This window comes from Hippoglossus stenolepis, chromosome 8, assembly GCF_022539355.2.
Source record: "Hippoglossus stenolepis isolate QCI-W04-F060 chromosome 8, HSTE1.2, whole genome shotgun sequence".
Lineage (NCBI taxonomy): Eukaryota > Metazoa > Chordata > Actinopteri > Pleuronectiformes > Pleuronectidae > Hippoglossus > Hippoglossus stenolepis.
In genome coordinates, this window is record NC_061490.1 from 1,121,627 (window position 1) to 1,138,757 (window position 17,131).

Consider the following 17,131-nt stretch of genomic DNA (forward strand, 5'->3'; position numbering starts at 1 on the left):
AATCACATCCATATTACCCCACCACCGTGAATGGATTATGTGCGTACATATAACTGCACATATAGCAGGGCAGACCTCCTAACTTCAGACACACACTTTCCATGTAAACACAAGAGTCAAACTAACATCAACCCACAGATACAAGTTACCACATGTGTGTGCATACATCCTGTAATTTACATTTTTTGCATTTTCTCTGCATGGTTCCTATTACATGTGCATGTGAGGAGGAACTGAAGTGTTCACTCATGTTCCTCTGACACTTTGTTTACTTTGGGGGGGCAGGTGTATTGCAGAGCAGATGTTGAAGCAGCTACAGTAGTGACAGTTTGGTTCTGCTCTGTGTTGCTCTGCTCTAACTGCCTGACCCCTGGGGTGTGTGGGCTACTTGCAGTAGTAAAAATAACTGATGGACGACTGATGGAAACCAGTTTGACTGCAATGCAGCATGAATGAAACCACAGGGGAGCATTATCTCAGAATTCATGTATTTTTGATATTTTTTTCATCTTCTAACATTAGTGCAACATATCGCTAACTCCTCAGGTAATGAAAACTAAAGTGAAATGTCCACAAGGATGGGCAGTATTTATGATACATGTATTAGAACTACATATTTGAAATACAAAATAGTATTTTGTAATTTGTATTTTTGTAGGTAAGAAATACTGTAAAATAGTTTCTGTGAGACGTGTACGTGATGATTTCATAAAAACGTAAATTGATGCATGCAGCCTGATTGGCGTTTACTCAGTTATTTGCCCAGGCTCGTTGAGATCGGAACATTGAGGTTCAGAAAATTGATGATCCAGCACGAAGCGAGACCCAAAGAAGAAGCACAAGGTGAGAAATGTGTTGGTTGCCAGCTCTCCATCCATTTTTTGGCATAAATTCTCAACAGTTCCTGTTAGGTTTTGGTGTTTGTTTGAGTATCCTAGGCTAAATAATATTGAACGAATACTATTTAACCCAAGAAACATTAGCAGTCCTCACAGTTAATGTTACCTTGCACTTTCAGCATATATCTTAAGTTTTTGTCGGCTGTGCACAGGAGAAGAACTATACAGCCAGTTGTTGTATAACACTACTCTATAATGCAAAGAGATGGTTTAAATTAGTTTTGTGTCTTATTGTCATAAAGAATGTTCTGCTGCAAAGCCATGAAACAACAGGTTGTTATCCCATCCACCACTGGCATTTGTTGTAGCTCACAACTTCTCTAAGTCAAAGTGTGTAACTTACTGGGGGCTGTTTTGTGTTTAGTGAGAATATTTCTGAAATAACTGTGCTATTGAACAATTGATATTTTTTTTTTTTCATTGATTGAACAATTCATTAGTTAGAAAATAGTTTCTTTGGATAAGGTGCTATCAGTTGTCTTATTAGGAATGACTTGTTTGTCATTGTTGTCAGTGTTGCTAGTGCAAGGTCGGTCCTTACCAAACAGGTACTGTAGGTCAGACTATTTGAACTATGTGTTGACTGGTTGCATGTCAGATTTATGGCATGCCTCATTAGCTGTTGCTTTCAAAAATGGTCCACTTACTCAACTGAGTCAGTGTGCTGCTGAAGAGATAAATCAAACAGGCTGATAAATATATGGAAGTAGTATTTTTAAAATATAAAAATACAGTAGTTTGTTTTGATACATGGCGTGGTTACTGTATTTTGGACTTTATTTTGATACATTTAATAAAAGTGTATTTGGTATATTATTTAAAAAATACATTTGGATGTATCTTTGTCCATCCCTGAATGTCCAGAATAAATATTGTACTTATAATTTATTGCAGTTGGCAATAGCAGACTGCTACTAGAAGCTAATGTTTGATAACTATGGAAACCAAACTTCAGAAAAAAACATTTTAAAATAGCACAAATGCATTTACTATGGCTCCTGATCACCTTCTGCACACACTGGCCTCATACATTTGTATGATTACATTGAGTGTTTCACTGTAATCTTGGAATCTGCGGAACACTCCGATCTGATGCAGGGCTGGAGATGATTTACTCCACAGTACCCAAACATGTGACCTCTGTAAACTGAGTCTCTCCAAACCATTACAGCTCACACAGAGAGGTGTTCCTCCTCCATCTGATGGCACAGGGAATGATCTCTGGATAAACTCATAGTTAAATAACTAGCACAATCTTTAGCTGGCGGCTTTGGCAGAGTGCTTATAAAAACCTTTTACCATGGCTCAATGAGAACAAAGCAGGGCAGGCTGGCTACCATGTGTAGGATCAAGGTCAAATATCTTTCCAGGCTTTTTTGTGGGGAGAAAGTGGGTAATAAACTCTCCAAGGTTATTTTAAACACAACAGCAAAAATGATGAGAGGTGGAACAGCAGATTCTGGAGAGAGTCCAACACAAGTAAAGGCAAAAACACATGTTGCATTTCTAGAAGAAGAGCTGCACAAAATTTAAGGAGGAGCCTGCAGGATTAATAACTGGGGCTTACCAGACATATTTAAGGTGGCTGTTTGGGGCTTGAGCCGACTTCTCCTCTACAGGCAGGTAGAGTTGTTTAGGAAGCTGCCACAGTCCTGCTCCATGGAGGATCCCTGTTAGAAGAGACACAAAGACAACAGGCGGCATCAGTGTAACTGAAGGGTGCCTTATGTTCTCTGTTTGACAGTGGTGTGGATTGTGCGCATGCCTTTGGGTGAGACATCAAATTGATAAGGGGACGGATGTGGCTCGGGAGTTAGAGCGGGTCGTCCACTAATCAGAAGATCTGCGATTCGATCCCTGCCTCCACCATCCCTGGTGCTGCAGTTGTCCTTGGACAAGATACCCCAAATTTCCTCTGATGGCTGTGCCGAAAGTGTATGATTGATGCTCATGGATGCACTTTATGAATGTGTGTAGAAAAGCACTATATAAATACCGACCTTTTACCATTTTATAAAACAGACCCTTCTAACTTAAAGGTTACTATGAGCTAATAAATTAGATAAAATTCCATACTCATACTTCAGAGTGAGGTCATAACCCTTGTGTAGCAGCGAGCCAGTGAAGTCATCAAGCAGTTAAACAGAGTCGTAAAGACCTCAGTAGGTCCCATTAATGATGTCAGCGCAGTGATACTCTGCAACACTGTTTACTCTGAGTCAGTGTGTGGAAGTATGTGTGTCGATATATCCATTTCATAAGAGAGGATGGAGTGTGACAAAATTACTCCACAAATTAATACACAATACTGTATAATTATAATATATATCACTGGTATAGTGACCTTTAGTGCGTCTGTGCTGTTAGAGTGAGTATCGGAGAGTGTGCTGGTGAGTGTGTTTCTGCTGATGCAGTGAGCATATGCACAAGTTTGTGTTTGTACTGTGTGAGCTCAGAGGATTAGATAGATCAGAGTCAGGTCCTCAGGGAGTCACAGCACTTATAGGAAGCTGCTCAGCTTGTTGGTAGTAGACTTGTTAGCACTTACAAACACAACCCTCTGATCCACTTCTCACCCCTACCCACATTTTCTGCCCCTAATAAAATACTAACTCCAGGGGCCTTAACTTCCCATATGTGGCTCAGAGGGTAGAGGGGTTGTCCTCTGATCAGAAGGTCGGCGGTTCCCAATTCCTCATGCCTAAGTGTCCTCGGGCAAGATACTGAACCCCAAATTGCCTCTGATGGCTGTATGAATGTGTGAATGGCAAAAAGCTGTACTGTACAGCGCTTTGAGTGGTCATCAAGACTAGAAAAGCTCTATACAAATACAGACCATTTAGCATAATTGAATCTGTTGGTTCTTGTATGATTAGCCACACGGCTAAATGACGGGAGGGCTGGCCTGATAAACATGTGACTTCTGTCTGGGTCTGAGAGGAGGGAAGGGAGATGTTGTGTTTTCCATTTCAGATTCACTGACACACTAACTCTAATTCACATGTGCGGTTATTAGATTATTGTGACTGAGCTCTTGGTTTCCAGAATGAGTTCATCATAGTTTGTGTTGATCATGATGAGAATTGCTCACTAATTTAACCTACAGTACTAAAGCAGCCCTAAAAAAAAGCAATGACTGTTTTCAACATGGACTTATCTTTGGCACATCCTGAACTCACCGTATCCAGTCTGAGACACCAGCTCAGCAGCTCCACCGATGGGTTTGGTGAAAACACCCACAATGCCTTTCCCCACTCCAGAGATTACGCCTTTGGCTTTGCTACCAGCTGAGCTCTGCATCTCCCAGCTCCTCTGGAAGTTCTGCATGGGCTGGTCAACAATGCCTGCTATCGCTCCTGCAAAATATAGGAAAAAGTCTTGGTCCTTTGTTTGTCTGATGTGCTGTGTTAATAAATTGAAATAAAATATTCATAGTGAAAATATGCAAGTTGTACAGATGAATTTAAAACACCTTTAACAAAGGGGGAAAGGTGGTGATTTTAGATATTTTCAGATTTTCAGAGAGATGGTGGGTCCTCACTTAGATACCGAGTCCAAAGGATCACAGGAATTCAGAAATGCTTTTACCCTCCAGAAAAGGTCTGACCATTCATGCTATGAACGACAAATTATAATCCACTGTAACCTAAAGATCCGAGCAGCTGTTGGTTTCGATGCTCTGACATTTCGTTACAGTTTTACGGCCCTCTGGGTGTTTATTGAGTCCCTGCTGTGCTGTCTCCATTGCTCTGTCTCAAAGCTCTCTGTAATTGTGCACACCACTGTGTGTGTGTGTGTGTGTGTGTGTGTGTGTGTGTGTGTGTGTGTGTGTGTGTGTGTGTGTGTGTGTGCGTGCATGCAAATATATGTGGGCAGAGCACAGGCTTGATTTACTGCCTTTTTTAGTCATAAGTATTTCTTGAAATTAATTTATTACTTGTAATGTAACTTAAAGACAATGCAACATAGTGCTCACACCCGTTTGAATTTTCAAAAACCAGGACTACAAAATTGTATTATTGTCAAACCACTTTTTTATGCAACTGAAAAAACAACTAATAGTGTGAGGTAAACAAGTGAGTGTGTGTGTGTATGTACACCTACCTAACAAGCTAATGCCGAGTCGTGACAGCCCCTGCCTCAGTCCGTCCCCGAGACTCTCTGGCAGCTGTCGCCTCCACTCCTCCTGCCTGGTGTAGTGCTCCTCATCCAGAGACAGCCGGTCCATGTTCCTGGCCAGACTCGTGGCTAAGTTAGTGATGGACGTCAGCGTACCTGAACACAATGGTGCCATGTTCACATTCAATGTTCACAGTTTGCAAATGACATCATGAGTTCTGATTGTTAGTGATAGAGCCCCACAATATTCAATCAGAGATTAAAAAAGAGAAATTGTGTCAGTACATGACTTATATGTACTTATTTCTTTATGAACCAGTGACACCTTCCCCTCAGGCGTATTCCTGCGCTGAGATATGTATTTTCTTCACTTTCATTATTTAATTCATTACACAGCTCAAAGTTTATTCTAACAAACCTGCTATATCGGCATGATAGCAATATAAAATCAATATAAATAAAAACTGTTTATCAGATAACACAAGTAATGTTTAACTCTAAGAGAAAATTAAAAGACTGTGAACATTTGTGTTACCTTTTGAGATATGTTTGACGAAAGAGGTGGTCCCTCTGGACACCCCACTGACAAAGGCTCCAGGTCCTCGGGTCAGACCCTCATAAGGCAGACGGAAGAAGTCTGACACGCCGTTACCGATACTCCGCACCAGGCTAGCAGGACTGCCAAGGATCTCCAAAGACCCCACCACCCAACCTGATGAATGACACAGGATGTCAGATGGGTACAATTGTGAATAATAACGTCACATATGGCCAAATATGTACATATGCTGGAACATTAAACTGTACTGTTTGATAGTGTATAATCAGTCAAATGCTGGGAGCTTTGTTTTATATTAATTTATCAGTAGTGTCAGAAATATTTCTTCAACCTCCTGGCATCTAAGAACAAAGAATTTATAAACTATTCTGGAGTGTGTTGGATCTCCATTTCCTCAATGCTAGGAGACGTTTCAGCCAGCAGTGTCTTCTTTCCCTTTTAGTGTTTGCTGGAGAAACTCACTCAGTTTAGCTTCACAAGAAAAAGTTGGACTGGAAGAAAATATTTAAATAAATCAACTTTAACTGTATTGTTGTTGGAGGTAGCCATGTAAAACATAATGTATAATCCCACAGTATTTTTTTATAGTCCTGAAATGAGTTTAGCATTTTACAGAAATAAAAAGAAAATACATCTGGAACATTTACTCTGAGAGGAACATTGAAGATACGAGCCCCTTGAGCAGAGTCACTTTCATTATCTTCTATGTGCCAAAAACAGCTTTAAGAGCAAATGCTCTTAAAGAATTTACAGAATAACGTACAAAGTGTTTGACATTATGATGTTTCACACTGTGTTAAATTTATAAGAATTTATTTCTTCATAACTCAAAGATTTACAAACACACAAACTTGTGCACACAGACGCACAGTTTGACACAGTTAGATTTACAGTCTCCTACAATCTCACCTCTCTCATTCATCCATTGAGCCTCCTTCAGATGGCAAGGCTCATTGATATTTATGCACTGACAATTGCATCACAAAAATCAAATAGCCATTTCTCAATGCTCTGATCTTATTCTCTGTCAATTTGCTCTTGAGTGATGGACTCTAATGGTAGGTAACAAACTCCAGTGGGGCCAAGTGGTCGTTCCTGCTTTACAAAGTCTCCCAGTTGTGGTTTTGGTAAAGCATGAAGTCCTGACAGGAGCTGATGTTTACAGGGCTGAGTCATGCTTTTAAACACACACACATGCATATACTGGAGTTTATGCCTTTCAATATCCATATGTCCATAAGTCTTTGCATGTGCAGACTGGGGATTTACGCCTGTGGGTGTATGCGTGATTGTAGTACCATACATTCTAAAGCTAATCAGGCCCAGAATGCATTGCTTCCAGGTCCCTCTCTCCGTGATGACTCAGGAAGAGGAGAACGTGGTAAGGTGATGTGTTGAAATACGAGCAGAAATGAGGGCTTTAATGAGAGACAGCGGGAAGGAAGCATCTGGCCAGAACGGTGATTTCTGATGTGGGAATGTCTGAGTTAAATCAGACCATGTGTGGACTCTTAGACTTGACAGGAGGACAATGAGGGAGAGAGGAAGAGAACCTTTACAGTGCCTGATAAAGTCAGGCTTAGACCTGGTGGTCATTCACGGATTAACCATAACATCCTTCCTACACTCAGAGTGTGAAACAGAAGTCTCACAATAAATTATGTCCATAAGAGAATCTAAATCTCTCGTGCTTCCAGCCATTCGAGTTTTTGGGTTTTGCTGCTGGATATTTTTACTGCACTTTCTGCCACAGAGTAACAGGAGCCCCCCCCCCTAATAGGAGCAATCATTTCAAAAACTCAACTCTGGACCTAGCGAGAGTAAATTTATAGAATTTCTCACTCAAGCAGAAATCCTGTCCTTCATGAAATAATGTACATGTAGTTACTGAAAATATGTGCACCACAAATTCTTATGATATGGCTGCATGTTGTTTTTCAGAGAGATAAAAAGCTGTGTCTCCTCTGTCAATGACCTACCAGCTCTGAAGAGGGCTCCAGCAGCATAGTGCATTGCCAGAACGTGGACAAGCTGCCTGGCTGTGGTGCAGAGTGGCCCTCTCTCAAACAGAGAGAAGGAGAGTGGAGTATGGTCTGAGGCGATGTACAGCTTAAGGGAGGCATGGATGCTGACCAGCAGGTTGACCGGCTGGATGGTCAGCCTCTGCAGCCGCACTGGGTTGACTAACGCTTGCAGCGACTGAAGCACCTAGAGAATATTACAAAATTAGTCATAAGAAAGATTTTTCAAATATTACAAAACCATACTAAAATATATAGATCATCATTTATCCCGTACAGAATTATTTCATCATTACATGATTTGACAATAAGAGTGGTTTATTGTGAGCAGATATGATGTAAGCAGGCTGTTATCTATAATAAGGTTGAATGCTGCTACATGTATGTCTGCCCCAAGGTTAACCTGCCACTGTGCTAATAATATCTACCGGATTATATATATACCTGATAATCGGATTATTTTAATCTCGCCGTACTGGACTGAGACACTTATTCACGGGTGCCGCAGGAGTTGATCTCTGTCATGACAGCAACATTCATAGAATTACTTCCTCTTTAGCGATGTAACGTAAAAACACAAGGTTCGTTTTGTTGCCGAAATGCTTTATATTGAGCTCAATTGCAGAGCTGTTACTTTGAAAAGTTATGAATTTGGGTATGAACATTATGTGGATTGCTTAACAGACATTTGAAATAGCCAAGATGTAATGTATTAAAAATATAGCACCAGTAAATCATTCAACCTTAGATATAAGACACATATATGAGCAGTGATAAAGCAAATTCTGTTTCATGATATGAAAAACACTATAAAATCCTCATTGCAGCTAAACCAGGTAGGATTGATGTAAAGTTTTCTAACTTCACTCTGCACCATAGAGAAACAATAAAAAGTGACATATTAAGCATATTAAAGAACTGCTTGAGAAGGACTCACTAACGTCAAGGAATAATTCTGAAGTAGGTTCCAGAGTGTATCAAACAATCACTCATTCTTAAAATTATAACAATTTGGAAAGAGGGAATAAGACAGAAGTCGTATAGAGCATTTCATCAATCTATTAATTCTAGAGGTCTCTGTCTGTCTGTCTCTCATATGTAAGGCACTGTACTAGTAATGAGAATGGAGTGATTAAATAAAGTGACTCGAATTATCAGCCCTATTGTAACTAAATAAAGACAAGATATTATGATTGGTGCACCTGTTCAGGGAGCGTGGGGGCTGGTCCAGACTCTCTACTCCTCTGGCTCTCTGCTGTAGCTGAGGCTATAGCTCTATCAGGGATGTAGGTGTAGAACAGGGTCTTAATGTAGTAAACAAAGGTGTCTTCAAGGTAGACTCTGGCAGGCTGGAGCTGGAAGTTCACCTAAGGAGAATGTGCACAAAAAATGAGAACTGTGAGAAATGACTGGAAAGAGAAGTAATTGATTTGGACACTTTGATTCTGTCTTCGAAAAAGGGTGATTTCCTTTTAAGTGTCAATGCAGTCGTAAAACAATTTCCATTTGAATTATTGCTATGTGTTAAACTCGTTATGTAATTAAACTAATAAAGAAATTGCATAATCCCACATACTATACTTTGTGTTGACTTTATTTCTGTTGTTGCTAGGGTGTACTGTATGATTACTGGGGTTAGAGATACCCAGGTAGGTGCTTACAGTGCTTTGAGTAGATAAACAGTGCTTATAAAATACTGACAGATAGAAGACAAATTGATTCAAAGTCAATGTTCAGGTTATCAAACAGCAGTCTACTGTGACAAAGAAAAAGCTAATCCAAACCAACCTCCTCCACAGTGCATTTGTCTCCAGCCAGCGTCACCCTGAGCTGCAGAAAACAGGAGTGTTTGAACTCCTCCAGGGCTTCAGGAGAATCTGTGGGGCTGGCATCGCTGCTCCATGGACCCCCGGGATCAACTCCCCCTCTCTGATCCTGGCACAGCAGCACGGGGAAGTGGAAACTCGCCCGGTTATAAAGCTGGTTGTCTATTTGCAGAGTGGAGCAGAAGACCTCAATCAGAGAGGTATCAGGCATCAGAGCCGAGATGGATGCTGTTTCCAGGCCAGGGTCAACTTTCAGCTCCAGGGGAAGGGACGTAGGTTCTGGAGCCAGACTGAAGAGCAGCTTAGTCAACGTGAGTCTAAGCAGCTCCACAGAACCAGAGGGACTCGTGATGTCATCACTCAAAGCCACACTGGTCTCACTCAGGAGAACTCTGAAGGACAGCTTCAAAGACCTGAAAACAATACAGATATTATAAATGTGAAAATACAATGACATGATGAAATTAATACAAAAAAATGCAAGTTTAGCAGGATGTCATAACTTAAATATTTTTTGTTGTCTAAAAGTAAAACAAACTCCATGTGAAATATAATTAAGTTTTAACCATGATTGATTATTAGAGAATAAAGAAGCCAAAATCATTTAGCTTGTGCTGAACCAGCAGATTAACAATGACCACAGATGTAATTTGTTTACATTTACCTCAAGTCATTACATTCATTTTCTATTTTGTCAAATTACAAAGCAGTAATGTGTTGATGTAATGGACTAAATCGGTAATACAGTGACCCTTAGAGCTCGACCAACGTAATTTAAGAATACCCCTGCAAATAGACAAAACACAATCAAGTTAAGTAAACATCTAAATAAATCTGCCATGTGCAGCAGGAAAGCAGTATTTGCTCTGCATTTCCATATTTGGTTCTGTTTTATCACCCATTTTTATAAATGCTGCACATGTGTTGTCAAATGAATGAATGTGATTTCCTAGTTAGTTTGTGTATTGTCTATCAGCATGTGTTTTCTCAGGTTACAGGGCATAATATCATGTTCTACTCATGTTTTTCCTGCATAACTAATGTCACTCAAGACAATATAAGAAGGTTTGAGCACCCTCCTGTGGTGACAGTGATGTATATCTCTGCATGTAACTGCTGCTCCATGAAAATGTAAATGTAAATTATTATAAATTAATGATTATAAAGCAATTTTAAAACAGTAAAAGGCAAAGTGGTATGTGGTGCATGCACAGATGATTTATTATGATTCCAATATGTAGGAAGCATAAACACAGAGCACAAGAACACACATACCTGTTGTGCTGGTTGATTATAGTGTCCACACTGCCCTCTGGTGCCAGAGACAGAACCAGGATACCCCTCTCATGCACGACATCAATGTAGAGACACCCAAAACCAGGCAGGAACACCACCTGAACAACATCACAAAACAAATCTGTAGGGAGATGGAATGACACTCAAACAGCCAAAGATGGAGTGAGGCGCATTTCACCTTTAATAAACATAGAGTAGATTTGCAGCTCAGTATTCTTTACATTATTCTTCATGTGTGTTTCAGAGCATGCATGTGTCTGACTTTAGCCTCCACCACTCTAGGTCCAGAGTGATCAGTCCCTCATGTTACGAAAGGAAACAGATCCCTGCTGAACACTTTGCTGAGCAGTCATAACAAGTCTGACCTTTAACCTCTCACCCCTACCACATAGGTCAGACTCAGACCTCGCAGTAACCAGAGATAGACGGCCTCAACCTCAACCCCAGCCTACAGCTGGCTAGACACAACACCAAACCTTACACCCACCTCCGTAACACCGTACTAAACACACAATATTACACTGACCAGAGCAAAAACACACACACACGCACCACAGCTTCCTCAGTTTTGGCCTGGGTTGGGTCCAACATGGTGAAGAATTGCCTAAACAAGTAAGAACCTGGATTGTGTGATTAATTGCACAAGAATGGCCTGTTTGAAGATTAGGGACTTTCAACCAGGATTTAGAATCCATCACAGCACAGAAACAGCACTGTCTCTATACGTGTCCTGCTGGATCTTAGTGCTGCATTTGACATTATAGATCATAAGATTAAACATTAAACATGGGCACAATTTTCCATTATGTTACAAACGGTTTCTTCTAATCAATGTAGTAAATACTGTTATTTTGTTGATGTGTTCAGTTACACGCCGCATCTATTGCACTTCTGTCCTCACATGTGGCTCTCTCTGAGGTTTCTAGGTTTTTTCCCCCTGTTTTGGTAGTTTTTCCTTACTCTTGTTGAGGGTTCAGGGCAGAGGATGTCACACCTTGTTAAGCCCTATTGGACAAATTGTGATTTAGGGCTATGCAAATAAAATTTTATCGATTTGATTGATTGAAGATTCTTTTACAGAGACTGGAACACTAAGGATTAAACAGAGCACTAGGATTGTTTAAGTTGTACTTATCAGATATATTACAATTTGTTCATTTTAACAACGACTCCTCCATCCAAACAAAAGTTAGTCATGTAATTTCACAAGGTTCTGTACTTGGACTGTTACCTCTCACTTTGTATCTGTTTCCTGCAATATTATCAGAAAGGAAAACACTTCCATTGTTACGCAGACAACACTCAGCTGTACATATCTATGAAGCCTGATGAATCTAATCACTTAGTTCAACTCCAGAAATCTCTCAAGAACATCAAGGCCTGGATGACTCAGAACTTTTTACTTCTAAATCCAGAACTGAGCTCATTGTAATTGGCCCTAAACATCTCAGAGAATCCCTGTCTGACCAGATAGTCACATTGGATGGTGTTAGTTTGGCCCCCAGCTCCACTGTGAGGAGCTTTGGAGTTATGTTTGATCAGGACATGTCATTTGACCCACATATAAAACAAGTCTTTAGGACAGCTTTCTTCCACCTGCGCATTATTATGAAAATTAGGAACATCCTGTCTCAGAAGGATGCTGAGAAACTAGTCCATGCATTTGTTACCTCTAGACTGGATTACTGTAACTCTTTATTATCAGGATGTCCCAGTAAGTCTGTGAAAAGTCTGTCTTAGCTTCTCTGCATCAGCTCTCTGTAAAATTCAGAATAGAATAAAACATCCTGCTTGTCACATACAAAGCCCTTAATAATCAAGCCCCATCATATATTTAAGCCGTTTTCAGACATGACCTTCGGGTAAAATCTGGAGAATTGGCTACGAAGTTTACTCGTCCTTTTACTCATGCACAACACAGCTGGAGGTTTTCTGCACAGACGTTCACAACAGCAACAAATCCTTTCAGGTGAGAGGTGGACCAGCCAGGTGCAGCAGACAGAGGCAGGAAGTAATGTGTCAACTCCGCTGCGTAAATCACGTGATCACATTTACAGCACCCCAACACCATCGTCAGCTCTTATCACCACAAACTGTCTTGACATCTTCGTCGGTGTTTTCTTTGTGTGTGTCACCGCTTTTTCACTGGGAGATATTTGTTTTCTTTTTGTTTGTTTTTTCATTTTTGCCTCTGCTGCGTGTTAGAAGCATCATCAACCCCCCACTCGCTCGTGGTGAATCCCTGCTGTTTTCACACATCAACTTCATCCGGATTTCTACAGACTTTATACATGGAGGCCAGGCGGAGATTTGCGTTCACACATGCACCTCCTCCAGAGAAAATACGGAGGATCTACGGAGGAGCCGCGGAGTCCAGTGCATGTCTGAAAGCAGCTTTAAAGAGTATCCTAGCCCTGTATTGTCACTGCTGGGGGAACTCCCATCACTTTTTGTCATAGTTTCTCTCTCTCTCTCTCATATTTTGCAGGTACCTCTGACTCCAGATCTGACACTAATCAACAAAAATTACTACAGCAACAACAATAAAAATAATTTCTCTCCACAGTTGCCAATGTGCTTGCCATTTGCATCACTATGACAAGAGAGGATACAAGATGGTTAACAGGCTACCAAACACAAGATGAAACACAGTAGCAGCAGTGCTAGGAGGTATAGGCTGAACAACAGGAATAACAGAAAACACAGTAGTCATCCTCGGGAAATGGTGGCAAACAATATTCCCTATTAAATCTCCCTTGTTTCTGTTTTTCAAATTAATCAGCTTCATTTCTGTTTTGGCTATAAACAAAATTAAAATGAAAGAGCAGGATTTGTAATTACTTAACATTTTAGTGACACTGACTTGGAGTGTACTCAGTTTTGTTGTATACCGTGCATGCATGCTTGTTGTACCTGAGTGCCGAGGCAGTTGATATTTATGGGGTCAGTCCAGTCAGTGGTGCTGTGGTCTGAGGTGGTTTTCAGCAGCAGTGTGGGCAACATGTCTTTCTGCCTACACTCAGGGAAACTGGAAAAGTGGTGATGAAGCTCATGGTGCAGAGAACAGTTGGCAGGCAGAGGACGGCAGTGCACCTCAGTCCTTGGAGTTTCTATGACAGATAATATAACAGATAATAGTGTAAGTAATGGTAAATGGTCTGTATATATATAGTGCTTTTCTAGTCTTGATGACCACTCAAAGAGCTTTACAAGTAAAAAATAGTAAGTTCTGTTCAGAGCAAAGTACATGGAACGGCTTGAGTAGATCTGGGTAATGGAGGAGATGAGAGGAGAGGTGTCCGCTCCAGTCAGCAATCGATCTTCTTACCTTTGACAGTTTCCTTCAGCAGCAGAGGGATAGGACACTTGTTGTGGATCAGCATGCGTGGACAGGGGTCCTCATTCAGAGTGATGTAGGTCACCCCAAGGTGTTCCTGATATGTAAGTACTATGGCTCTGCAAAACAAATGAAAAAATAAATAATCTAACCCGTAACTAAACTTTTCACAGGAAGCTCCAAACCCTTTCTAACCACACACAGATCAGAATTCCTACAGTAAATGAGGGAAACGTTGCTGGCCAGCCAAAAACCAGAACGCAGAGGTGTATTTGTGAAGAGAATGATTAAATGCACATTGGCCTACTTATTGTATATACCACTATATTTTTACTGAAATTGTCCCAAAAGCTATCTAATCAGACTACTGTAGCTGAAGCGATTCAAAGAAAAATCTAGATTTTCAAACAGAAAGAACCAATAAAGAAAGAGAAAGTAAGAAGAAAGAAAGACATCATATTGACTGAGAAAGATCAATCGCACAAGACAAGCTGAGGGATTGACAGTGGAAATGTTGAGGGCATTTCTTCTTTTGCTCCATCTCCAATGTTTAACAAGCTGTGACTAGCTCCAGTGCCTCACCGCTTGATGTCCTGTGCCAGCTGGGGTTCAAACCCTGCTCTAAATGAACTGTCACAGCCAGCAAACCACAAATGCTCTGCTTCACCCACCTGCTGCTAAGGCCAAACCCAGAGCTTGGTCCCACAGGAACAGACAAACTCTGCCTGGGGAAGTCTGGATGGATGGGAGCAGGGAGGCTCCATGCTGCAGATCCAACTCCGGCATCAGGCCTGGGAAACAAGCTGAAGAGCATGTATCTGAGTGGCAAAGGGTACTCCACCTTTCCCTGGACATTGGTTTGGAGGAGGTCCCAGCATGGCACTGAGCTGGGCTTGGCCAGGGAGGACTCTTCAGAGGGAGCCAGGCTAAACACAGACGTCTCTTGTATCTCACAGGCCTGGAGAGAGGACATAGTATAAACATGTTGAAATGGAAGAGAAAGGCAGAGGAGAGGAAAATTAAGGGAGAAAAAAAATATTTAAAAACGGGAAAACAATGAGGAAGGAAAAGAAAGAATATGAAAAAAAAAAGAGGTGAGGAGAGCAAATATGAACAAATTTGAGGGTGGACAAAAGTTGCAAAAGAAAACGGATATAAGAATGGGACATGGAGGCAAAGAAAAAGGAAAGACAGAGGACACAAGTGACTATAACAAAAAATACATGGTAAAACCACATTGTTATTGTACTCTCCTCTTTCTCCCACTCAGCTTAGTGCTAAATTGGTAGCAGAGAAGCCCTGCTGTGATGGGTTAGCAGCCTGTGCGCAGGGAGTAGTTGAGGACTGTGGGGATTAGGCACTAAGCATGATGAATAGACCAACTAAAAAGGCATTCCTAGCCTTGTTTGTGGTCTGTGTTATTGTTAAGCCCAGTGCCCGCTATTTTTTGTTGGGCTCTTTTCTTTTTAAAAAGTTTTTCAGTCAATTAGTGGCAACTGGCAAGCTCTGCCATCCTTCTTTAAGGGGATCTGAAGGCTCGTTAGATGACATCACTACATTGTTAGTCTCTTTGGGGACAAGCAGCAGATGAAAGTGAGAAGGGAAACCTGCATTCAATTCTGGGTGTTTGTCTAATGTCCCTGTGAAGTGCCATTGCCATATTGTGAGAATGTTGAAAGGAGAGATGAGCTGATGGAAAACGGCTTGCTACATCCCTGCAGTGCATGTGTGTGGCGGTGGTGTGTTGGATGTGTGAGTAATGTGCGTAAGGACTAAACAGCCATGGAAACATCAGCTGGACAGGACTGACATGCTGCAGGACCATAAAACCGCACACACATACACATACAGACACAGGCTCTATGGTTATAAGGTAACAGTATGGAATGGAAGCTATGGGTCCAGGATAAGCTTTTTTACCTCTGCCAAGGAGGTTGTTTTCAACCCTGTCTGTTTGTTTGTTGGTTTGTTTGTTAGCAAGAGTACAAAAAACACCTGAACATATTTCCATGAAATCAAGTAAACCGATGCAGTATGGGTCAGGCAGGAACCCATTCAATTTTGGTGGGGGATCCGGATCAGGGGGTGAATACAGGGATTATTTTGAGCACGTTCTTTAACATTGTGAGATAGGTTGCTTTTCAACATTTTTACCTTTTTCCCAGGGAATAATTCATCGATCTTGATGAAAAAGATCTGGCAAATTAAGGGACCAGATATCTACAAGTGTGTGCAACCTGGTGCAGCTTGACAAATTGGGGACTGTTGGGCTTTGGTGGAGGTATGCTCTCCACTGAGTGCCATTCTAGTTTCAAATTGTTTTAGAGAGATGCAGCAATGAATTAAGATGGTGGGGACTTCGACACTGGGCAGTTAATATCTTCCTGTTAATTACAAGAAGCCCTGTGACTAATACTCTATCAAGCAGTTGTTTTGCATGTTTTAAGAAAGGTGCTGGGAAATAAACCTAAAAAAGATTCTGTATTTAGGTGTCTGATATTTAACAAAATAACCCAGACTTGATTAATTCATTAAATCAAAGTATAACTTCTTTCAAGATATTTCAGGTTGACAGATAAGAGAAAAGTGCTCATGTGACATGCCCATACCTGGTCATCAGTTCCCAGTGCGTGGTCAGTCAGCAGAGGCCTGCACTGTACTGTGTAAGGAGTGTTGTTGACAAGAATCGTTCTGTCCTCGATCTGTAGGATCTGGATGCCGTTTCTCACCACAGACGACACACAGAACTGACACAGCTACAGGGGAAACAGCAGTCATTAAACTGTCAGCTATGGATGATAAAAAAAAGAGTTACATTTACTTGAGAGATCTGGTTATGATTTTAATGTGGTGAGATGAAGAGCTAATAAATTTGATGCAGTAATGAAAGATGCATCCAAAAAAAATCACTTACTTGCTATCTGTTTACTCTACTAAAAAAAAGTAACTTTATATTTCATTGTACTAAAAACATTTCCATGGTACCATCAATGGCCTTAATGTAAAATTCAATGACGTTAAACGAGTATTTCAAGCAATAATTGTATTCCCTCCTGGTTTGATAAAACAAACCT

The 17,131-nt window shown here is 40.9% G+C and overlaps 1 protein-coding gene across 1 annotated transcript in view; it reads right to left on the minus strand.

Annotated features, from left to right (window-relative positions):
* LOC118113661 (vacuolar protein sorting-associated protein 13B-like) overlaps positions 1 to 17,131 on the minus strand; it is a 311,783-nt gene that overhangs the window by 2,091 nt on the left and 292,561 nt on the right. The window contains exons 54-65 of the mRNA XM_035163589.2: positions 16,667 to 16,813; positions 14,729 to 15,015; positions 14,049 to 14,176; positions 13,634 to 13,830; positions 10,700 to 10,818; positions 9,387 to 9,837; positions 8,801 to 8,965; positions 7,557 to 7,785; positions 5,554 to 5,730; positions 5,004 to 5,174; positions 4,079 to 4,255; positions 2,467 to 2,569 (exon numbers count right to left, since the gene is read on the minus strand). Of these exons, the coding sequence (XP_035019480.2) occupies positions 2,467 to 2,569; positions 4,079 to 4,255; positions 5,004 to 5,174; positions 5,554 to 5,730; positions 7,557 to 7,785; positions 8,801 to 8,965; positions 9,387 to 9,837; positions 10,700 to 10,818; positions 13,634 to 13,830; positions 14,049 to 14,176; positions 14,729 to 15,015; positions 16,667 to 16,813 (2,351 nt within the window). The remainder of the gene's footprint in view (positions 1 to 2,466; positions 2,570 to 4,078; positions 4,256 to 5,003; positions 5,175 to 5,553; positions 5,731 to 7,556; positions 7,786 to 8,800; positions 8,966 to 9,386; positions 9,838 to 10,699; positions 10,819 to 13,633; positions 13,831 to 14,048; positions 14,177 to 14,728; positions 15,016 to 16,666; positions 16,814 to 17,131) is intronic.